Genomic DNA, 25,190 nt, shown 5'->3' with positions numbered 1-25,190 from the left:
GCCACGTTTCAACGCATGATGGATACTGTACTAGCTGGACTAAAGTGGCAGACGTGTCTTGTATACTTGGATGATGTCGTTGTGTTTTCAACCACATTTGACGAGCATATTTCAAGGCTAAAAAGTGTCCTCACTGCAATAAGGAGAGCGAACCTTACCATCAAGCCCGAAAAGGGCTACTTCGGCTATCAGGAACTCAAGTTTCTCGGCCACGTGGTTAGCCCAGGGGGTGTTCGACCAGATCCGGAGAAGTTGGCTGCCGTTGCCGATTTCCCTCGTCCGGGAGACAAAAAGGCTGTTCAGCGATTTCTCGGACTCTGTGCGTACTACCGCCGTTTTGTCGAAGGATTTTCGAAAATTGCGGAACCTCTTACAAGACTGACACGGCCAGATGTACCTTTCGTATGGACGGAAGAACAACAACAAGCCTTCGTAGAGCTGCGCAATCGACTGCAGACAGCTCCAGTGCTGGCACATTTCGACGACACTGCCGACACCGAGATCCACACAGACGCCAGCAACGTGGGAATCGGAGCCATTTTAGTTCAATGGCAGAACGGCGCAGAGCGTGTGATCGCTTACGCGAGCCGCAGTCTCACAAAAGCAGAGGCTAATTACTCTGCCACCGAAAAAGAGTGCCTAGCAGTCGTTTGGGCCATTAGCAAGTTTCGACCCTACCTATACGGCCGGCCATTTCGAGCGGTCAGTGACCACCATTCGCTCTGTTGGCTTGCCAATCTACGGGATCCATCAGGCCGCCTCGCCCGCTGGAGCCTCCGCCTTCAAGAGTACGACATAACGGTGGTCTACCGATCAGGACATAAGCATACAGATGCTGACTGCCTGTCTCGTGCTCCTATTTCCCCGACGTCATCTGACACTGAACAAGATTTACCGTTTCTTGGCATCGTCGATGTGGTGCGGATGGCTGAGCTTCAACGTGAGGACACTGAGCTACTTCCTGTCATCCAGCATCTTCAAGGAGAAGACGTTGTCGTCCCACGCCGACTCTCGCGTGGTTTGGCTACGTATTGCCTGCGGAACAATGTTCTCTACAAGAGAAATCTTGAGAGCAGCCAGGAAACTTTCCTCCTCGCCGTTCCAATGGCACTGCGTGAGGAAGTTTTGCAGGCGTGCCACGACGATCCTTCGGCCGGTCACTTAGGCTTTGCTCGGACATTAGCGCGCATCCGACAGAAGTACTACTGGCCACAGCTGTATTCGTCCGTTCAGCGCTATGTCCGCACCTGCCGTGACTGTCAGAGGCGTAAAGTTCCACCCGCAAAGCCCGCCGGTTTCCTCCAACCTTTAGATCCACCTCGAGCACCATTTCAGCAAGTAGGAATGGATCTTCTTGGTCCCTTCCCTACGTCATCCTCAGAAAATAAGTGGATAATTGTCGCGACCGACTATCTGACTCGCTATGCAGAAACCAAAGCTGTGCCTAAGGGAACTGCAGTTGAAGTCGCCAGATTCTTTGTCCACGACATTGTTTTACGCCATGGTGCACCTGCTGTTCTCATAACCGATCGCGGAGCAGCATTTACGGCAGAGTTATTGCAACAAGTCACCAAGCTGACGCACACCAACCACCGGAAAACAACAGCTTATCATCCCCAAACAAACGGCTTGACGGAGAGGTTAAACAAAACATTGGCCGACATGCTATCTATGTATGTTGACGTAGAGCACAAAACGTGGGATGAAATTTTGCCGTACGTCACGTTTGCCTATAACACCGCTGTGCAAGAGACCACAGACCTAACACCATTCGAGCTTGTTTATGGCCGTCGCGTCACAACACCATTGGACGCTATGCTCCCTGTAGACCAGGACAACAGCGGAAATGACAGCGTTGACGACTTCGTTGAGAAAGCCGAGGGAGCCCGCCAGCTTGCACGGAACCGCATTCGCGCGCAGCAAGATATCGACGCTCGCCGTTACAACCAAGGCCGAAGGAGCGTCCACTATCAACCAGGTGACTATGTATGGGTGTGGACACCAGTTCGACATCGTGGGCTTTCGGAGAAGCTATTGCGGCGCTACTTTGGCCCTTACGAAGTTGTGCGCTGCCTCAGTGACGTGAATTACGAGGTAGTTCCCCAAAGCTCCGACACCAGTTTAAACCGAAGACGTCCACGTCCAGAAGTAGTCCATGTAGTACGGATGAAACCGTACCATGCCCGCGACTTATGAACACTTCGAACTTTTTCCTTATTATCCACAACAGCGTGGGCTTTTTTTTTATTGACGTGATCATTTTTTTTTCTTTCATGGCCACCTCTAGCATCTCAATCAATCGACCGGGACGGTCTCTCTTGAAAGGGGGGAATTGACGCAAGGTAGGCTGGCAACTATAGTAGCCAGCATCTGAAGAGGACAACGAAGTAGATCTGTGTGCGCGTGCTCTGGTGTTCGCGTTTCTGGCCCTTGGGTTGCGAAAGTAAACGCCCTATTTTGTACCTGCGTGCCTGTGTCTTTGTGACAATATATAGGCGTGGTCCCATCAGACTAGAGCATGCGCCGAGAGTCGAGCGAGCGTCGTTAAGCGGCGGCGCGTCGTCCAGTGAGCGCTCTTGAAACGAAGAGCACAGCTCCGCCTCTAGTGGGAGCAGTGAGCACTAGCGTACACACCGGCACAACGACGAGAGACAACACCCTCCCCTCCCCCCCAGCAAAAGGAGCCTACTCCTAAAAGAACGAAAGGAGGTATGCACAGCTGCTGTCATCATTGCTTCATCCTTTTACATATTTCGGGCATATGCCACCACATGTGCTCTAAAACCCAGACAGGTAATCAAATTCTTGATTATAAAGCGCTCTAGAGGGTGCGCTTACGGACCTTATCACCTAGCTTATTTATCAAATCAACTTCAATAACCGGCCGAGTTAGCTTAACCCTATACCTTGCAATAACTTCGCTCTGATTGAAGCAGGGTGTACACCCAGTCACGACAATGAATGCTGATGCCACGCCCTGCCGCGGTGGTCTAGTGGCTAAGGTACACGGCTGCTGACCCGCAGGTGGCTGGATCAAATCCCGGCTGCGGTGGCTGCATTTCCGATGAAGGCGGATATGTTCTAGGCCCGTGTGCTCAGATTTGGGTGCACGTTAAAGAACTTCAGGTGGTCGAAATTTCCGGAGCCCTCCGGCTACGGCGTCTCTCATAATCATATGGTGGTTTTCGGACGTTAAACCCCACATATCAACCGAATGCTGTTGCCACTATATGAGCATGTTCACTCAAGTCGTAACAGTGGTAATACATTGTCCCGCTCTGCAGATTACAAGCCGCGCAGCAATTTTATAGTTAGTGAGCAACCACTTTTCCTTGTTCAAAATATGTCTGCTTTTCTTTTAATTATTTAGTCGACAGCGTCATCTACGCCCGCCGGCGGGGACTGCTGAACATGAAAGTTACTTTGTGGAAACCATTCCTGCAGCGCCTAGATCACAGCCTTCGGAGCAACCTGGACGTGAACGCAAGTTGCGCTGCAGACATGCGAAAGTTCGTCGATGCTGTCGTGAGGCGCAGCGCAGCCGGTCTTGAAGGTGAGCTTTTTAGATGCGGAGCATCTAATACTCGAGGCTTGTAGTGCGGCGCCATCCGCAAGCTTCCTCCTCCTTCTTCCACAATCTGTGCATCCCTTCCTCCTCTACACACCGCGCGCGCTTCACTCCTCCACCATCTGTGCACCCTTCCTCCTCTACACACCGCGTGCGCTTCTCCTCTTCACGAACATTCGCTAGCTGTATAATGTAGCGCGCATGCGCCGTCACGCTTCGAGAACATCGGCAGCTGACGCGCGCGCATGCGCCGTTGCGCTTCTCCCCCTTCTCGAACATTCGACAGCTGACAGTGCATGCGCCGTCGCGCTGTATATATACTCAAGGTCGGTGCTCGCTCGCTCAGTTGCCGCTCATCGGTTGGTTTGTACGGCGCGTCGACGTCCGAGGTCGCAATGATCGACGTCCCTTCGACCAGCGCCGGCCAAAATGGCATCTAAAAGCCATCGTGCTCAAAGTTCGTCGCAATAAATAAACACTGCCCCTTCGCATACGTGTCGTACGTGTTCACTCATTTAACGCCCCTCCTACAACCACGTTAACCAATTTAGCCAGCGACCCAAGTAAGTCGCAATTTAACACCCCATTTCACAACCACGTTAACCAATTTAGCCATCGACCCAAGTAAGTCGCACTTTAACATCCCGTTAACCAATTATATGCTCCGCATCCTCCTCAGTGTTCCCCCGAGGGAAGCTGCGGGCAATTTTTTTGTCTGTGTCTTTTTGTTGGAGCAGAGTGTGTTAAAACCTTATTGTTTTTTTTTGCGGTCGTGGTCTTGGCAGAACTTGATGGCGCGAAAGATCTTTGAGTGGATGAAACAGAATAAACGGGTACTCACACAAGATTTCGCGGCCGAGATAGCCTGTGGGACCAATTCTACGAACATGCGTACATAATATGTTAAATATCAACCACGAATATAACTTGGAAGATATTTTAAAATAATTTTGAAGTTTGCGACTGTGATCGACTCCATCGCGCTAGTGACACCCTCTAAGGAAATCCTTGGCAACAACCCACTTCTCTGACGTGACGACGTCGCCGTAAGTTATGCCGACGTCATAGCTGCCATTTTGCTCGTGTGTGTGCTGCGGGACACGTTATTGAACAGTGCCGTATGGGCCTGTTTCCCGATCTAGGGATCTGGGGAGATGAGACGGTATTTAATCAGCCCTCGCGGGCTGCTTAGTGTGGCTCTCGGAGCTTGCTCAATAGACAGCCTTTTTCAATGTATAGCTTCGGGCCAGAGATCCCGCGCCATGTATATTATCTAAAAAAAAAACCTCTCTACGAAATTCAACCTCCTCCTACTCGACATCTTGATCCCGGATGTTTGGTGCCGCAAAACCCGGTCGCAACACCACGGAGAACGAGCTGAAAGTTTTGGGTTTGATGGCACTGCTGTCCCGTTTCCTGTTTGAAAACACTTTTTGATGCGAACTGCGTGGATATGTGTCGCAGTTCTGTGTGCTGACATGGTCGAGCGTTGCACCCGCTAGGTGGTGATAGTTGCACCTGGTGGCTTGTAGTTTTTGAAAAAAAAAACTGACACTGGTTGGTAATAATGAGCTTGTAATTATGTCATGCACTGACAAAAAAATCTGTCATTTTATCACTAACAGGCCCCCAGAAACACATTGCAGCAAAAAAAAAAAAAACAGAGGCCGATACATTCGTGTCAGTAGTCCTTTAAGAGACGCGCGTGCACACAGTAAATTGTTTGTGCTAAGCAGGGTATAAGTAGTAGTAATAGTAGTAGTAGTAGTAGTAGTAGTATTAGTAGTAGTAGTAGTCGTAGTAGTACTAACAATTAGGGGAGTTCCATTTGCCTAAATCAGGACATGACTTGAGGCACGCCGTACGGGAGTTCGCCGAAAATGTCGACCGTCTGGCGTTCTTTACCATGCACTGGCCTCGCACAGTGCAAGGGCCTCTGGTATGTCACCTCCATTGAAGTGTAACTACCGCAGCTAGAATCAAACATGCGACCTCAGAGTATAAATAAGAGCTGCCAAACGCTCCCAATTGTTGCCCAGAACTGCCGCATCAAACAAATTACTGATAAGCGGGTAAGTTATCAGTGACTTACATCAGCTGTGGATCAGGGCACGAACAATTGACAACTGTTAAGTAAGAGAGTACCTTTGAATAATAGTATTTAAAGTTTTATGTCCGAAAACCAGGAGTCTTTATAGATTAGAGGCATTGGCAGTTCAATTTCGCTGAAGCCAAAGTGCAAAACAAAAGGTGTTCTAACATTTAGGTGCAAAAATAAGCGCCTTAGGTAGTAGGAATCAATTCATAGTCACATTTTAACTTTTTTTTTTGCGCGCATGAAAACGCAGGGACAAGAAAGAGACTGACGAGAGCTTCCTTGTCCCCGTGTTTTGCGCGCTAAAAGAAAGTTGAGCATGCATGCCGACTCGCCCAGCTACCACATTTACAGCAATCTGTATTCCCCGAACCTTGTGTGCCTCATAATTATATCGTGGTTTCGACACCAAAGATACGCTCCAAAATGGGAAAATGTGTGCGCCAACGAATTATAAACAGCGAAGCTTCTTATGCGCGCACTGTGCCGTCGCCGTCGTCGAAACTCCGTGCGCCGGGCAAGCGCGCCGAGCAAAACAACAGGTTCCCGCCACAACGGCAGATGACTCACGATGCACGGCTAATTTGTATGACTATGCTACAAAGAGAGCTAAAAATTCATAGTTTTAAGAAGTACAGAAGATTAAAGTGCATGATAGAAGTTATATAAGACAAGGCGCTGAACTAACGTATCACTGGTTTATTGCAAACCGGAAGAAATATATGCCCAAGAACAGCCTCTTGCATGCGCGCACAATGCCATCGATATGTACAAAATGGTTCAAGAAAAGGTATAGCACAATCTGTTAGGCTGACTGATGAAGATGCGATGGAGCAATTATGATTCTTGATTTCACTTGCGCTGTTGTTCCCGAGTCAAAGAAGTAACTTAATGACCTTCGTCCTATCAAAATACTGTTAAGTGCCCTTCGACGGCCCCAGTGAAATAATGTCACCAAAGACTTATTGCATTGCAAGGTGTCACACCGGTCCCGTTAATTAGGGAGGCGACCGCCGGGCTAATTCCAAGGGCCGAAGTATTGGCCCCCCGAACCGCACCACGAAAGCGTGGACAATTTAGAAGTGGTCCTTTTTGGCGCGCCAGCGGACGCCGGCTGTGGCCCAAAGAACAAGTCAGAGCCGAGAGTTGGTAAACAAAACAAATGTTATATTCTCAAAAATGGCAGATCGAAAACAATACACAAGAATGCCCACTCCACAATAGTTACATACAATACGTCACCAAACAAACAATGTACTACACAGTACAATCAACCACACTTGAACAACGGACACAGACAACAATACGCACTACAATGCAGTCGCATGCATTGAACAACCAAGACACTTAAAGACTAAAGAGATAGAAAACCTATTCAGTCCAAAGTTCTTGGAACCAAAGTCTAGATGATACTCTTCCGAGAATCACTCACTCAAAGTCCAGCGTTGTTGTCGTTCGGCAGCCCTCGAAGTTTCTCTTCCAGGAAACCTCGCCGAAGTTTCTCTTCCAGGAAACCTCCCGTCTTCAATAGGCCACTCTCCAAGCTTCAAACTTCTTCGCCCGAACACGTCGGCTTCACACACGCAGCTGTTGCCACGCGTCCTCGCTCGATAGCGGTAGACACACGCTCTTGCCTGTAGCTCGAGTTGTCACCCCTCAGGTGCAAATCATCTTCTTCTCCCGCTTTGTCGCTACCGACAAAACTTCGCCGACTACACGGCGGTATACCCTACGCGCTCTGGCGCTAACTTCTGTCTCCTCCTGATCTCTCATCTCGGCTGCTCGGTTAAATACCTTCCGCGCCACATTCTAGAAAGTTCTTGTCATTTCGTCGGCGCGATACGCAGCGAAGGCTGGGGAGAGGCGCGAGACTGTACGGGGGCCGTCCCCGACAGATGAGTCAACCCGACATACACGCCCATTTCCTTCTGGAACGCTCCAGTGCTTGCCCGGCCGCCGCTGTGGGGTGAGGAGGTTCATCGGCGAAGCCACGCTTCCGAGAGGAGAGGCGTCGCGCGCCCGGGGAGCCTTGGATGCTTGTTTTCTCTTTTCTTTTTTTTTCGTTGACCTCGCCGCGTCTCTCTGGGCGCGTTATCGCAAGCATTTGGCGGCGCGCCCGTTTTTAGCGCTCGTTCTGTGACACAAGGGAAGAGCGGAAGGAATGTTTGAATAATACAGATGTACGAAAAGCTTTGCTCCACGGTTTCATAAAAGTAAAAAAAGAAAACCCAAACCTCTTAAAAAGAAGTGAAAGGCGGTAATAGTGGTTGATGCTGCACCGGCGAAGAACTCCCCTTGACAAAGGTCAAATGACACACGTGAATTCGAAATAAAATCAGATTTAACGCTCTTCGCTAATATAGAATAAGCGTTCGTAAAAACAAAGGGGACACAATCACTTGCCCCAGCAGAACTTTAATTATATCGGTTAGGTCTTACTCTGGGGCGGCACTGAAACGTCTTTATATCAATAACACAGATGAACAGTATTCGTTATAGCGAGGTTCAAGATGCATGTTGTCCTATGGACGTGAAGCTGGGAAAAAAGGAAAGTGCTTGGTTATTTCGATAATTTTTGTGACTATGAAGTTCGTTATATCGAGGCTTAACTGTAGTTGCATTTTGTCTCACGACGCAGTGCTCGACTCTCTGGGATCCTTGCCCAATGGACTCCTTCTAGGGTCGCTGGTAGACGAAGGATCGCACAAGGGCTGCTTCTCAGCAAACGTCACGGATAAAAAAGGGCGATACGTCGCGAGAAAGTTCTGTGACGTCGTCGTCTACCTGCGAGCCGTAGTTCCCGATTTTCCAGGTATTCGCCAGCACCAGGTGAATCCGAAATGCGACACAAACAGGGGAAATTTCTACAGGTCACAAATTTTATTGCGCGTCGTGCTCGAAAGTGACAGTTACTGCAGTTACTGGAGATGTATACAGCGAGTTAGCGCATGGTAATGTCGGTTCGATATAGCGCAGCTCACTTTTACCCGGAAGGAAGGATACACTAGCAAAAACGGAAAAGACAGGCACCGGGATTAGCAATCATATCGATGCCTGTTATTGTTTTCTTTGCTATTGTATACTTACACCATGCTCTGAGTGAACTGCACTATAAGGCAAAAGGGCATTGAGAGTTTAGGGTCTGGCAACCATCATTGCTATTTGGGTACAATCTTTCGAAGGCTTTTGTAGGATTAACAGCGCTTAAAACGATTGAGGACGATCTTCAATTTGATCTGCTTCAATCTTTTGAAGGCTTTTGTAGGATTAACAGCGCTTAAAACGATTTAGGACGAATGAAAACACGACACTTGTCGTCGCCCGTCTTAAGCTCTGTTATTACTGCATAATAATGAATCAACTAGACAAAGTTTTAGTTCCTTAAGAGTCAGCGGCATTTCCACCCCAGAGGCAGTTGAATACGAACCTGCACCAAAGGGGTGCCCGCTATAGACTTACGTCATGACCTAGACGACCGTCTCATGACGTTTAGTCTAGTGAGAAAACGCGAGCGGGACTTTTACTGCGAGAAGAATTGTATGAACACTCAAAGCGCATTTCTGCCGCCACCGTCATGGTCAGTCTTAAGTTCAAATCGATAACATCGCCACGTGCATCCTATGTTTTGTTTACGAGTGAAGGCTTGCGAAGGCTGAGAACGCGCGTGGGACGAGTGGAGATGAAACGAGCGGGTCGGTTCTGTCGGGCGAATGAAGATGGAGAGGTGCCTTTGGGGAGTGGAGCGCGCCAATTTGGATTAAAGATCCGTGACTGCGCACTGCCATGCGAGCTACTGCAAGTTAGATTAAAAGACTTCTGAGACCCTTGTAAGTCCTGTGCTTTTATCATACGTTCCGCGTTGAAACTGCAGCACGAAAACCGCTTCGCGTCTAAGAGCAGCCATTCGGTCATTTCAGCGACGCAGGCGGTGCCATGCATCCGTCCTCCGAAGCTGTCACACGGTGATAAAGCTGCGACGCAGTTCGGTCTCTCAGTAGTCATGAACCAATGAACGCGTCTTCACGCTTTGCGATGCTTACGTAAATGCTCGCGACATCACCGTCTCGTACGCCATTTCAACCTTCCGCTGCGCCACCTATAGTCGCAGGAATGATCGTATACTTCCTGATGTGTGCGTTTCGTTGAGTAACGCCAAACGAAATTATATATGAACTAGCTGCTTGCCGTACTTCGTATAACATTCCAGTTTTGTGGTGGAATCGCTTCGCCCTAGTGGGAAAAACTGCAACTTTTTTTTTGTTATTCGCAAAGACAATCGACATCACTGCTTCAGTCACGTGGACGAGCGTCCGCTAGCTTCTTTAGGTTGTACACGACTATACGAGAGTGCGAGCACACATGCCATTTTTATAAAGGTTCATTCTATATATAGCCGATTTGTTGCATATAGCTAGCCAAACTGCAAATATTAAATGAGAAAAATCTCTGCGTACTGCAGGCACTCTCAGCATCTATCTATCTATCTATCTATCTATCTATCTATCTATCTATCTATCTATCTATCTATCTATCTATCTATCTATCTATCTATCTATCTATCTATCTATCTATCTATCTATCTATCTATCTATCTATCTATCTATCTATCTATCTATCTATCTATCTATCTATCTGGCCGCTTACGTCGGGGTACTCTCGGTGTCCCCCCTCCCCCCTTAACTTGGCGTGAACCAAAATTAGCATGGGAGGGTAAGATGGTTTGACGAGTATGACGCGCTGGTCAATACATAAATAATGTCACAATCCCGTCGCGTACGTCGTCGAACACTTCCCGCCAGACAGTGGCACATACCCACGGGTGGGCATGTGCCGCTGGTATGCCGGTATGTGCCATAAGTGATTGACACTTAGTATCAACCTAGGAACGACGAGAACACACACACGTGATATTTTAACGCGTGAGCGTTAAGCAATACCCGACATCGGCAGCGTCGACCCAATGAAGGCATAAAATAAATGTCATTGTTGAGAAAAACCTCTCATAGACAGCGTTGAGCCCTTAACGAATGCAAATGATAAATTTCAGAGTCCCAGCAGGAATCAAACCCAAGCATTCTGCGTGGCAGCCAGGCCTTCTACCACAGAGCTACGCTAGGTCTCGGAACTGCTTTTCAAATAGACGCTAATCTTCGTTAAACGTCAATAGTGGTTGCAGTGCTGCCTACCCAGTTTTGTAAACATTACATATGTACTCCTTTTGATACAGCCGTCATGTCGGGTTAACGTCAATTGCGGTGTTGATTTATGTAGCAGTATCAAGGGCAAGCATATTTGCAAGCATCAGTGCTTCATATCAGCATCTGGTGTTGCTAGTACGCATGTTCCAGTTGACATCGTTGCACAAGTGCAAACAACTGGTTATATAAACACCTGCAACTCTTCAGCATATGTCTGTGCGTGCAACATTTGTGCATATATTTAGCGTCATTTCATGACGTGTCGCTCAATAAAAAAATTGCAACACGGTCACCTTTGCTTCGCATAACGTAAATTTTCAGGTACGTGGTATCTGCCGAATTTTTTTTTTCACCTCCTGTTGCCATCAAGATGCAGAAAATCTCGGACGTTTCATGGCTTTTAACTTCGTCCACCGGGCTTTGCGAGGCGAATAATTGAAAAACTGCTCTAGACTCAGATTTTCTAGCACTTTTTTTTCAGCACCAAATTTTTTTATTTATTTTATTTTATTTTTTTATTTCCAATACTGCTAACGCCAACGATAGGGGCTCTAGCAGGGTGGTACAAAACATATAACAAGGTTTCTTAAGAAATACAACAAATTCAGACAATACAAAATTCAACCGACAATATCAACGTGAAATGTCAAATTTACATTGTGAAAAAATGCAGACAAGCCTTTCGTAATACAAAATACATCAGGGTTACAATTGAAGGAGAGCCTGAAATATATCACAGTCAACTACCGTTACTACGTCTTTATCGAGTTTATTCCATTCTGTTACAGTTCGGGGGAAAAAAGAATATTTAAAAACATTGTTCTTGCATTTAAATGGCACTAATGAGTATGGATGTCGTAGCCTTGTAGAATAACCGCTGGAAAAAGAATTGTAGTCACACGTTCGGCTCTGTAACTTACCCTTGACAATTTTAAACATGAACTTAAGGCAAGCGATTTTAATTCTAACTGTAATGCTTTTTAAGTCTGCTTGGTGAAGTAACTGAGTAATAGATGATGGACCGTAACTGTTAAAAATAAATCGTACAGCCTTACTCTGAACTCTATCCAACTTATGTATGTTCGTCTGTGTAAACGGGTCCTAAATAATATTTGCATATTCTAAAATTGGCAGGATTAATGCTTTGAAAGTGGCGAGCTTACAGATGGTAGATGCCCTCTTGAGAGACCTCCTTAAAAAAATGAAGTTTAGACAATGCCTTATTAGAAATAGCTGTGATATGACTATCCCAGTGAATGTTATCAGTTATAATAATACCTAGATATTTGAACTCATTGACACGATTGAATGATTTACGATCAACTGTATATGTATATAAAAGAGTATTTTTCTTGTTACTTATGGTCATTACAGCGCATTTGTCGTAATTCACAGCCATCTGCCACGTCCTGCACCAACGCATCACTTTATCTAATTCAAAATTCAGTGCATTTTGATCTGAAGCTGAATTTATCTCACTATACAAAACACAATCGTCGGCATATAGTCTTATTTTAACGCCACAATCATCCACCATGTCATTTATAAAAAGAAGGAACAATAACGGTCCTAAAACTGATCCCTGGGGGACACCCGAATCTACAGGCAGCTTTTTTGAGAAATGTTCATTAAAAACAACATACTGTTTTCGAGATCCCAGGTATGCTTGTATCCATTGACAAAGCTGTGGGTTTTTTAATACTGCCCAAAGTTTCATAAGAAGCCTGGAATGAGAGATTTTGTCGAAGGCCTTCGCGAAGTCTAAAAAAACAGCATCTATCTGTGACTGGTTATTTATGGCTAGTGAGAAGTCATGGACAATTTCAACCAATTGCGTTACTGTGGAAAACCCACGCCTAAAACCATGCTGAGCTGGTGAAAGTACTGAGTGCGACTCCAAAAAGCAGGAAATGTGTTTATTTATTATGTGTTCCAATAACTTGCAGCATGTGCAAGTCAAAGCTATCGGGCGATAATTACAAACCAACTGTTTATCTCCATGTTTGAATAAAGGCTTAATTTTAGAGAATTTCCAATTCTCAGGCAGGACACCTCTGGATAACGATTCATTAAAAATAATTGTCAAAAATTTTGAGGACCATTCAGCATATCTCTTTAAAAAGGCATTTGGTAAGTCAACTGGGCCACAAAATTTTCTTACATTCAAATTCAGTAATAATTCAAATACGCCAGCTTCTGTGACTTCCAGATTTTCAATGGGAGGCAGGTCTTTAAACTTGCTAAAAGTGGGGGTGGTTTTGTCATCACAAGTAAAAACAGATGCGAAGTGTTCGTTAAATGCATTGGCTATTTCTGTTTCATCTGATGTGCAAACGTTATTTATAACAAACGTGTCTCTATTGGATGACTTTGGCCTTATAAAATGCCAAAAATGAGACGGCGATTCCTTCATCATGTGAGTTAACTTTACATCGTAAAAACTGCGTTGCTCGATCTTCATCTTATCTTTTAGTTGTCGAGACAGATCGCGGATCAGAGAACGTGTTGTGATACTCGTGTGCTTTTTTAGTGATTTCCGAAGACGATTAATTTTTCTCTTAATGTGAATTATATCTCGTGTAATCCAGGGTTTCGACATATGTACCTTCTTTTTCTTGAAAGGAACAAAAAGCTGAATGCACGCATGCGCAGTGTTCTTATACTTTAACCACAGAGCGTCAACATCACTCAAACCCAGATTAACACTTTCGCAAAGTTCGTCGTAGGCTATCTCCAGTCTGTCTATGATGGATGCATCGTCGGAAGAATGAAATACTGGCACACGTGTGTATTTAACATCATTTTTGTACTTCAGCGAGTGAAGCTCAACCAAGACTGCCATGTGATCTGAAATACCTGTAACCACTTCGCAGTCAATTTTTCCGGAAATATTATCATTCACAAAGACAAGATCAAGAATAGATTTACTGTTATCTTGCACGCGAGTGCAATCACTAACTAGTTGCGTTAAATCAAAACGGAAGGCAATGTCAATAAGCGCTTCATCGTTAATGGGATCAGAACTTCCTGCGGTAAACGAAGACCAGTTGATGCCTGGAAGGTTGAAGTCTCCACATAAAATAAGCTTGGTAGATTGATTTGTTTTAGACGAAATATACAGCTGTAATTGTTCTAACACCTCAGGGATTGAGGCAGGGGGCCTATACACAACTCTAATAACAAGGCTTTCTTTTCTATCGATAAGCTTACAAAATAAAGCCTCAACGCCAGGGGCATCAGGCATGCGCTCTATTCTGTAAATATTTTTAACCAGCAACGCAACTCCGCCCCCTCTGGAACCACGATCCCTTCTGTACACGTTGAACCCCGAAGGCGCAATTTCGCTGTCATAGACACCGTTATGAAGCCATGTTTCTGTGAGTGCGACTACGTCGGGGTCATGAAGTGCTATCAGGTGTTCAAGATCGAGCTCTTTGTTCAGAATGCTACGGCAATTCACATTTAACAGTTTCAATGAACGCAGGCTTTCCTGTCACTTCGGCACGTACCTAGGAGGGGCAACCATATTATTCTTGGTCTCGTCCCAAACGAACAGCTTTCCATTCACAGACACCTTATCGAAGAGTAGTTTAACACGTTCATTTCGTTCCCTGTTTACAACTGTGCTGTCCCATAGATTCTTCCTGGCCTGACGCACCTTTTGTGAAAAGTCCTCAGTTACATATAAGCCCGAGTCCTCAAGTTTCACACAGTTCCTCAAAATTTCCAGTTTTTCGTGATAATATATTAATTTGACGATTACAGGTCTTGTTTTATTAGGCCGCTTTGAGCCAGGCCGATGGCATCTTTCGATTCCGGTTACTGTTAAGTCTAACTTGCCCTTAAAGAAGTCATCAGTTATGTATGAAGTAAGCGATGGCAGTGTTTCATCTTGAGGTTCCGAGACACCATGAATGATAATGTTGTTCCTCCGACTTCGATTTTCAAGGTCATCTACTTTTTCTGCTATGGAAGTAATGGCGCTTTTCATCGTGCTTACGTGCAACTCAGCAGGTCGCGGGTTCGATTCCCGGCTGCGGCGGCTGCATTTCCGATGGAGGCGGAAATGTTGTAGGCCCGTGTACTCAGATTTGGGTGCACGTTAAAGAACCCCAGGTGGTCAAAATTTCCGGAGCCCTCCACTACGGCGTCTCTCATAATCAAATGGTGGTTTTGGGACGTTAAACCCCATAAATCAATCAATACGTGCAACTCAACAGCAGCAACCTTGGTTTGGCATACTGATAGATTTTCTAAACCGCATTCCAATGATTCTAGTCGATCTTTAAATTGAGCTAATGTGTTTGTTACGTCTTTCTGTGAACTGTCAAATTTGTCCATTCGCTTCATCAATACTTTTTGGCCCGCGAGTACCTCGAGAAGTAGGCTGCGATCACTTAAGTTTTCTGATGATGATTCTTTGCCACGCACAGACTCACTAGATCCCTTGGGTCCAGGATTCGACTCAACGTCACCACAGAGGGATAATAAATCCAGCGAGTGCAGGCAAATCACAACAATACGCTCTAGACATTGTGGGCAAGGTTGCAGCACGAGAAAAACATTATTACTTTTAAATGATTTATCTCCAGGTAAATAACTAACCTGTATAAGAAACAGAAATGGCTTGTAGCGCATAGTTGCAGAGGCGCTGCCACCTTGCCCACTGGAGCAGCAGGACCAAGCCGGCGAATTTATAAGGTTCTCCGTCGATGACGCTCCCTGGAAGGTGACGTGGAAGTCAGCAGGTAGGATGGGCGGTTCCAGTGAAGGTGGCTCCGTAAAACAGCCGGGGTTCATGAAGACTTGACTGACGTATTTTCGTCACGGATATGATGTCGTTAAAATTTACATGAGCAGCATGCAAACAAATAAACTAGAAGAAAAAAAATACAATTTTGGAGGCCTGAGAATGGAACCCATGGCTTCTCGATAAAAGGCATCAGGAAGCATGCGCGTAGCTGAATATAGGCTTTCGACGCATACCCGAGATGCACTTTGGATGCACCTGGCATAACCTTTTTACTGAAGGCTCCCTGGGCGCCGCCATAAGCCCTCTGGGCTGTTGCTAACATGCGTGACCCACCAAAACTGCAGGGCCGAAGCTGTGACGTCAGCTTTTGTACTCCCATGTAACAGCCCAGAAAGGAGGGGATCCTGCAATATGATGGACAAGTGGGCTATTTGGTAATTCATGATGGTTCAGTCCTGTGTGCCTCCTCCTTGCTTTGTGTCTGTGTTTACCCCCGCGCTCCCAGTTCGCTGAACCATCATGAGGGGATCCTCCTCTCCGTTAAAAAACGTCTATGTCTCGCACTCCTTCGCCGTGTACCCGCGCTCTTCGTTTGTCGGCGTAGCGCGGCCGCCTAAGAACGTAGAAGAGAAAGATTGAATTTTGACACCAACTAACACCGGTAAAGAACGCTGCGGTAGTGAACACACGCGGCAATCGGCATTGCTGCGGTAGTCTCAGCCCTTTGGTACCTCGATGACAACATTCGAACGGACGCTGTGGCATCAGAGTCTATCGACGCCGCCTAGGTGGTGTTGACCCTACTTGAAACCGAGTGTAGTATTGTCTCCGCGATCAGCTTCGACAAGGTATCTGGTTTCGCACACCACAAGTGCAGTCTGTGATTGTGACTGGCTCTGCGCAATAATTTGACTTGGTGACGACACAGTCACGTGCTTCAGCGTTCGCGTTGCGTTTGCGCGTGCAGTGTAGTGCAGTTTTGATACGAAACTGTGGTTATCTCGGCCATCTATTAATACGAGTGCGATGGTACTGACTACGATAACTGTTGCGTTAAGCGCCGCTGAAATACAACGGCGTCGACGGATGAATGTTGCGCAAGTGAGTTCGGTGCAGCGATGGACATGCCAGGGGGGAGCAGGAGGCTTTCGCGCATTGATGGCACAAGCTTAGTTTTTCGCGTTTGGGAAGTTGAGTGCGTCGCGACTCACCTGGATGCCATGCAGACACCGATGCAGAACTGAAATGATCGTGTCTTTATCGAAGAGACCTATCAGTAGGACGCTGCTCGCAAACTCTACGCTGCATGTCAAGCAGAATTTCATGGAATGGTCGCCGACCCGCACATCACCCACGCTTCTTCGCTGCAGCGGACCACGAGTTCGAAAACGATTGAGTGAAAACTCTTTTGGGTTTACTTGCACGGTTCATGAACGCTGTTGTTCAAGTGTGATTTCGGCGATGTTCAGGTGCCTGCAGTGTCTCCGGAAAGTGTATACGCCAGTCACGAGTCGTTGACTGTCATGCTGAAGATGTGCCACAGGGTATCAACATATGTGCATAAACATCTAAGGGTGCTGCAGCCACTAAACAACAAAAGACATAATACTTGTAATTATGTATAAACATTATACTGCTTCTTGAAGACACGTTGCACTTTCGTGTGTTATACCGATTCCCACATAAGAGAGATGAACAATACTTTTTTTTAATTAGGTATTCTAGAGAGAATGTTGAACCTAAATCCAAAGGAGTGCCTGTGAACGACTTCGCTTAGAGATTCGGCCATTTTTTATGCGTCTCTTGATAGCATCCTTGAGAACACGGAAAAACCTCGATGCAGCACGATTGGAGGGAGTCGGGAGACTCGCTCGCTGGATTCCGTGCCGACTGGTTGTGCCCCCGCGATCTCCGGCGTCAGCGTAGCTCTGGCCGACTGGGCTCGCCCTGCGTCATCTCCTGACGTCGATGATCTTCGACGACAGTGTAGCTCTGACCGACTGGACTTGCTCTACGTCATCTACTGACGCCGACAAGAGCTCTCGAAAGTGGTGCCCCGTGCTCGGACTACTGTGACCGTGTTTCCATCTTTCCTATCTCTCCTATCCTTCATATGTCTTCGTTCACTCTTCACTCTCCCAGCGCATCTCTCTCTCTCTCTCTCTCTCTCTCTCTCTCTATATATATATATATATATATATATATATATATATGTATGTATATATATATATATATATATATACATATATATATATATATATATATATATATATATACATATATATATATATATATATATATATATATATATATATATATATATATATATATATATATATATATATATATATATATATATATATATATATATATACCTTTGATCCTATCCTTTTCATCCCTCCTCAGCCCCATCCCTTGTGAGCTACTGTTGAGGTGTCGCTCGCTGAAGCAGACAGTTACGGGGCTCACTTTTCTCTTCCTTTCTCTGTTAGAGCCACTTACGTGGGAGTCATGTCCTGAACAGCAATGAGGGTTTTTTTACGTCGTTTTCCTCCCAGAAAGCTCTATATAATATTCTCTTGCATGCACAAATCCTCCTAAACAAAGGAATATAATATATAATGAGTTTAAGTTAATGGTTCAATCAATAAGACACTCTCTGAGTCTCTTCTTCCGCGTTTTGTCCCTCTCACATGCCAGAATTAAAAAAAAAAACTCCGCTTTGTACCCGGGCTCAAAACAAAGAAAACTTTTGTTGTTGTGTACCTCGTAATCTAAAGTAACAAAATAAAAAATATTTACATTGCTGTACTGACGCAGGAGTAGCTTCATGCACGGATCCGAAAATTTGGCCGAGCAGAATTTCGCCCCTTTTTGACAGGTCACGAATACACCGACACCAGCCGCGCCAATTTTTTCCCGCGCTAACGCTGTGAGCAATAATCGTCGACTTTTACGCATGAAAGGTAGGCAAGGACCAGGACTTATTATCGTATAAGAGAAACAAAGAAAAGTACCTTTTGTATCAGCTACAGAGGCCGACAAAATCAAAATGTCACGATTTGTTCCATGTTTCATTTTACCCTACCCTACTCTAAACTCATAATAAACATCGCTACATTGCAGGTTAATAATAACAACAAAATACTTCGTAAAAGTTAGCAATGCATTTTTATAGTAATTCAGCAGTACACAAAGAGCAGAGAACAGCACGTTAATGAAAAGGATGCGCAACACTTCACAATATAAGAGAGCTTGAAAGTTAAATGATCAAGGGGAAAAAATCTTACAATGCCATATCGAGAAAATGCATCCCAAGTTTCTGCCAAAACGTATTAGGGTGACAATCAGAGACTCATGTACAGTTTGTTGTTCGCGGTGATTTATTGCAATGCGAGAAAGCCCCAGTGTTAAAGAGGGCTTTGATGTGGGAACTTGTGGCGGGCACACCGTAAATGTGGTCCTCACCATGCTCAACCTTGTGTCCTACGGTATAATTCTTTTAGATTGATGCAGGGCTTCGAATGCCAAAATGTATCTTAGGTGCCTCAGTTGAGTGCAATTTGCTGCCTCAGTGGTCAGAACTAAAACCATAAATCGAAGAGCAGTGCTATGAATTTTCAAGCTGTGAGTGATGAACTATAAAACCAACGGATGGCAAGACTGATTGATTAGTTATTTGCGACGTGGACGTTGAATTTAACATTATCTGCAGAAAAACCGGAATAGTAATATTGTCTTGGAGACCAAAATAAGCAACATTATTTGGAAGTTTATTCAGCGGGACACCTTGTAAATTGACGAATGGTGAAGTTCACTGCACTTTTGGTCTCACCCGTAATTTGGCGATGCAGGACGCCTGTAAACCGTTGTAGTAAGCCTTGCCTTCATGTTGGATACGTGCCAGTAGGGGCATTTCTTTACGGCTTCAAACATGCATTGTTTGAAGCATGAGCTCATTCACAGGATCTCTCGTTTTGTAAGAACCTGATACTTCTGATTTTATTAAAATATATTTTCTCGGCATATACGTTTGAAAAGTACGACTGGCATGGACGCGGCATATTTTATTCAATTTATGCAGTACCTTTGTGACCGCATTCAACAATAATTATTGTGACATATTTTACATGGTCTATGCACCAACACGAAACATATAACCCAGCATTTTATTGCTCATGGGATCTATACATTATATCTCATGATACTTATATTGGATTCACTTTGCAGAAAACGCAAGCTGAACTGTACGCCTTCGGGCAATCGTTTGTTAAAATAGGAGTGTGCATACCGTCCTCGTGCTCTAGCGAAGACTACTCCACCATAATTAACGATGGTAAGTGTTTCTTTCATTTTTATGGTGAACACTTGTCGGCAACGTTTTTTTTTGTTTTTTTTGCGAGTGGCCTTGGCATTCAATTTCCGATCAGAGCTTACGTTATGTGGCCTAACGCTTCTGTATTCACAAATAGACTAGCCAGATTCGATCGAGCACTTAATTTTTAATTAAATATTTTTGTAATCACGCTAGCACCGTGAGAGCCGGGCAACACTTGCGCAGTCCACAGTCACGGCGTAACAAGCAGCAGCTACGTGTGCGAGCGTCTGCATTCTGTCGAACGGTATACTTCCGTGGTCAGCTGCCCGTCTAGTCGAGATATGTGAGCTTTCTTCTGCTTAGCACTTAAACTGAATGATTTACAGTGGCTGCCACTGGGGCTGAAGACGATAGCAGCACTCCTTGCTACGCGTGACGTCACACACATCGTGACAAAATGGAGGTCGCCGTTGGTGGGTGGGGCTGACAGCTGGTAAAATCTCTGGGGCTTGTCTTGTACTGAAATATTCTTTTAGGATCCTCGTTTTCATTTCTGTTTAGGCATATGATAGTCAGTTTACTTCTAGCTTTTGCTGCGCATGACAACATTTTTGTCGTGTGATATACTTAAAGGGGTACTGACACAAAAACTTTGGCCTCGTGTTTTTCTGCTTCGTTGAGTGACTGCGTCATGAACAATTTTAAGAAAAAAATGTGAAGAAATTTATCTTACCGATACTGGTGCGCGGTCAGTTGAATTTTACTTGCAGCTCGGTTGATTTGATTGATATGTGGGGTTTAACGTCCCAAAACCACCCTATGATTGAGAGACGCGGTATTGGAGGGCTCCGGAAATTTCAACCACTACTTGCAGCTCGGTTCTTGAAACAGTTGAATGGTGAACTTTCCCTTAGAAACAGCGCTTCACATTGTAAACTTTTGCAGAACTGATTAATCAACCTTGTGGTATCTGAAATAGGCTCCGGAGCTGATCTAGGAGGCCACATCAACCTACGTGCACTTTAGAATTTATGTGGGATACTTACCAGCAGAGAATTCCTAGAACCTTGAGCTAAAAACTGTCTGAAGTATGCTTAGAAGGTGTCGTATTTATGTATACTTCGTGTGCCCCGCACGCTTCCTCGTGATATATTACGAAATTGAGATATTAAATACATGTGCTGTGAGCCTAAAATACAAACACTGAGGTACACTTGCCTGTGTCTTTACAGGAAATTTTCACTACTTTTGCAAAAATACCAAGAAAGCATTCCGGACTACAGATGCGGGAACACAGATACAGTAATACAAAAACTAAAATACTGAATTAATTTCGGGAATAGCGATGCTTCGCAAGGACATTTATTAGAGGCAAGAAAATGTTGTGATTCATGTCTCACCGTAGTGAAACCTGCAAATGATGCCTATCACTTGAATCATTAACAGACACCACTGAATTGAGAAATGGTATACATTTACTCTAGACACAAGGACTGCATTCCTGAGATGGTTGTTGCGTTGAACGCACTCGAACAACAGAAACTCTTGAAATATACGCTGTCATTTAGCCAGAGATGCTTCGGCCTCACTATAACCGTGAAATGATTTACCGCTCGAGAAAAATTAGGAGCGTGTCACTTGTCGTAAGAGACCGCGACTTTCGTGGGCAGGGCATGACAGTTCTGCATCTGCGTATCTGTCGTCACAACGTCGAGTGCTCCGCCATGTAGGCAATTTTGTTCATCAAAAAACCCTTGCCGCCCTTCGACGACGGGCACCATGTCTTTTCTTGATTTAGCGCAAAAATATTCCGTTGGCCCTTAGAAACAGTCAGCTCACTTTCTACAAATTAAAAAAAAGGTAATGAGATACCTGCGTTGTGTGTGATATATTCGATATATGTTAAAGTATTCCTTTCAAAGATCTATACACATTTTTCAAACATATCTTGATACAGACATTCAGAACTATCTATAAAGTACTAGTGCGATACTCTAATATCGCGACACAGCTTATTAGCTATGCCACGCGCTTCGCATTCTCTAGCGCATTCACGTCTTTGTATTAATAATAAAAAAAAACTAGAAAAATACTAGTGGGCTGAAGATGAAGCATTTTGTGCAACTTCAAAAGAATGCACTCTCTGATGTTCCAAATATTGATTTTCATAATAACGCACTTTGTAGAGGAGATTCGGGCGCTATTGTATGTGGAAGCTGCAATGCATGGCGCTTTAACGTGTATGTAAAACGTGGGCAGTAGATGTGTTTGCCTGTATCCTTGGTTCCTTGTTCTCCATGGAACCTTCTGGCTTTTTAAGCTGGTGATTTCCCGAAAATTGTAGCAGTCCCACTTCACCACCTTGAACATTTTTAGGTTCAACAAACTGGATCAGCTCACGGGGTCGAAACATAGTTTGAAACTAAAGAAAACATAAAAATATGCATTCGGAGCCTGCGAACGCAAGGACTAGACAATGTGTCCACCACTTTCATGGGGATGGAACGATCGCATCGTGACAGTTTTGTTTATGATAGATCTATGATTCAATTCATCATGAATCACCGATTCGCCCAATCGCCCATTTTTGGCAAGTCAAGTTTAGTTGTACCATGGTCCCTCAATACTTTTGAGTTGTACCATGTTTAGTTGTACCTTGATCCCTCAATACAAAAGTATTGAGGGACCATGATTGTACGAAACCCTTTCACTCACATTCAAAGCTATACTTCCCCGAACGCGCACAGCTGTATAGCGTGTAGATAGAAACATGTGCTGAAGGTGATTCACGAATAGCGTCTTAAATGGTTCAGATATTGCCAGTACAAATTACGCTGAAAGTACTTTATTATAAAGTAATGAATACAGAAGTGTAATCAATACACAACATATACAAAAGGGGTATTTGGCCTGTTGAAAGTGTCCAGTAGAGTTGAAACATTTAAGGTAGACTGTTATCCACCCGCCATTTTATACACGTTTGTAGACTGAAATCTCCGACGCATGCAGCGTAAAAGCTTGGTTGTGTGCAATGCGGCGGGCTACCGTCGTTCTCTGGTTTGGCTTGACTATTTTTTCAACCTTATGAAGTGCATTTATCACGACCTACTTTTGTAGTTTCTACCACCTATTTTTGAACTATGCAAAATTGTTTACAAAATGCTACAAGTTATATAGCCTTTACTTTGTTTTAAAGCAGCCGAAATTACGCGGTGCAGTTAAGCACACACACACACACACACACACACACGCACACGCACTCGCACACGCACACGCACACGTACACGCACACACACACACACACGCACACGCACACGCACACGCACACGCACACACACACGCACACGCACACGCACACGCACACGCACACGCACACACACACACACACACACACTGTGTGTGTGTGTGTCTTGAGTATAGGCCCACAATGTGCCACGAATACTAACGGCAAACTAGTGGTAACATTTAGTTTGCTATTCTCTATCTCGTTTCAGTTCTTTCACCGTGGAATCTCGCAAGTGTCGTAGCTGTCTGCGATGACAACGAAACGCCTCATAAGACGCCTGGGTTGATTATGTGAGTATAGCCGACGGTAACTGCTTGTTCTTCCTTTCAAAGCTGTAACGCACCCATAGTTGAAAAAAGCGTGAAGTAGACGCAGACTAGCACTCGCGTTGATATGCGAATTGCTTGGTTCATTGTAAGGGGCGTATACTGCATATACATTGAAACAGAGTGGGGAAGGGTAAAATATTATATTCGGGTGGCGCCTGCGTCCAGCGCCACGTTATTGTTTAGTCATGAGAGATTAGTTCTGGCGATAGCTGCACTCCGTTTCCGTTAGCATAATCGAGCGTGCGCTAAGACAAGTCTCATCTTCACATTTCATATCGTGAATGTCTCATAAAGCAACGCTTCTGCGATAACAGATATTGTCACTCTTTGTAACAGATATTTCCGTATGCGTTGTCCGTGGCACCTTGATAACTCCTTCACTAGTTACGTGTGTACAATGACGTACCCGTCTTCCTGCACTGGTTAACACCTCTGGCTTTCCTTTCCCTGCTGTTCTTTCCTTCTTTTCTTTTTTTTCCCTTCCAGAACGCTAGTTTGTAAGTCATTTAGCGTAGACTGTGTGGTTTACTGCAGAATGAAATCCGCAGTTATTACTGTATTAAAAATTTTATTTGTTAGAGAGAGACGGTAATATCCCCATATGTTCATACGCTGTGCAAGGTGACCAGGAAAGCCGAAACAGGTGGCCCCGTTGCTTGACTCGGTGATCGCATTGCCACGCAGCCGTTCTATTCTGTAAAAGTGGATAGGGAGCAAAACTGTCACCCACGTTGGAGTTAAAGGGGATTCGGACGAAATGTACAGAAGGACACCAAGTTTTCATAAAAGCTGGAGAAAGACCCAGTTAAAAGCATGATATGCTTCTTTGAAGGCTTACTGTTTAAGAGTATGCCTCTTTTATCTGCAACATGCGTCGGCATGCCCATATCTTCTCGCGCGCGCTTGGCGTTTCATGCGCCATCTTGAAAGACCATTTGAGTAACGTGCATATTTTTGTCATGTTCTTCGTTTCGCGACACTTCTGCTAATTAGTGGCGAGTCAACTTTCCCCAATTATTGCAGGACACTGTTTCACCCATGGACTCTAATTCTACACTTTTGTTTTGTTTTCGAAAGTCTGCGCTTAGGCATATTAATTTTTGATTGAAAAATACGCATTCGAAATCGCTTCGTTAGTAAAGTCAAGTAATGAGTGGTGCTGAGGTTCATAAATTCAGCAGTCAAAGTCGGGCTGGTAAAGAAATGAGGGGTCAGCGCTTTTTTCTTCGGCAGTGAACTGATGGCATTGATCTGGCAGTGTCAGCATGAGATTCAGAGTCGTTCCTAGCAATACAATGGTTGTAAATGCATATGATTTTTTTATGAACTCGCTCAATGGTATCACTGCCAGACTTAGTGATGCGCCATTCCAGATCACAGAAGCAAACTCAAGTTGGTGAAGACATATTGCGGTGTACAATTTCTGAAAAGTTGTAGAACTGAATTCTCGAGATATCTTGCAAACACAGCTGAGAAAACGAAAACCTAACGAGGCAGTACGTTTAGTGTGAGCAGAAAAAGTGGGAATGATGTCAAAAATAACGCCAAGGTCACTGAACTCATAAACTTCACATAACAGTGTTCACAGAGCATGGAAATGACACGATGGATGCTTTGCGAGATATACTCACGAAGTTGGTCTT

General features: G+C 44.9%; 1 protein-coding gene across 2 annotated transcripts in view; it reads left to right on the top strand.

Annotated features, from left to right (window-relative positions):
- Nucleotides 1-25,190, top strand: part of LOC142772030 (nose resistant to fluoxetine protein 6-like) — a 91,989-nt gene that overhangs the window by 14,618 nt on the left and 52,181 nt on the right. For both annotated transcript variants that reach the window (XM_075874105.1, XM_075874104.1), the window contains exons 2-5: nucleotides 3,371-3,553; nucleotides 8,302-8,492; nucleotides 19,845-19,950; nucleotides 23,427-23,508. In XM_075874105.1, the coding sequence (XP_075730220.1) occupies nucleotides 3,412-3,553; nucleotides 8,302-8,492; nucleotides 19,845-19,950; nucleotides 23,427-23,508 (521 nt within the window). In that variant the 5' untranslated portion in view covers nucleotides 3,371-3,411. The remainder of the gene's footprint in view (nucleotides 1-3,370; nucleotides 3,554-8,301; nucleotides 8,493-19,844; nucleotides 19,951-23,426; nucleotides 23,509-25,190) is intronic.

The sequence above is a fragment of the Rhipicephalus microplus genome, chromosome 9 (genome assembly GCF_043290135.1).
Source record: "Rhipicephalus microplus isolate Deutch F79 chromosome 9, USDA_Rmic, whole genome shotgun sequence".
NCBI lineage: Eukaryota > Metazoa > Arthropoda > Arachnida > Ixodida > Ixodidae > Rhipicephalus > Rhipicephalus microplus.
This window is presented reverse-complemented; position numbering and strand designations above follow the sequence as displayed.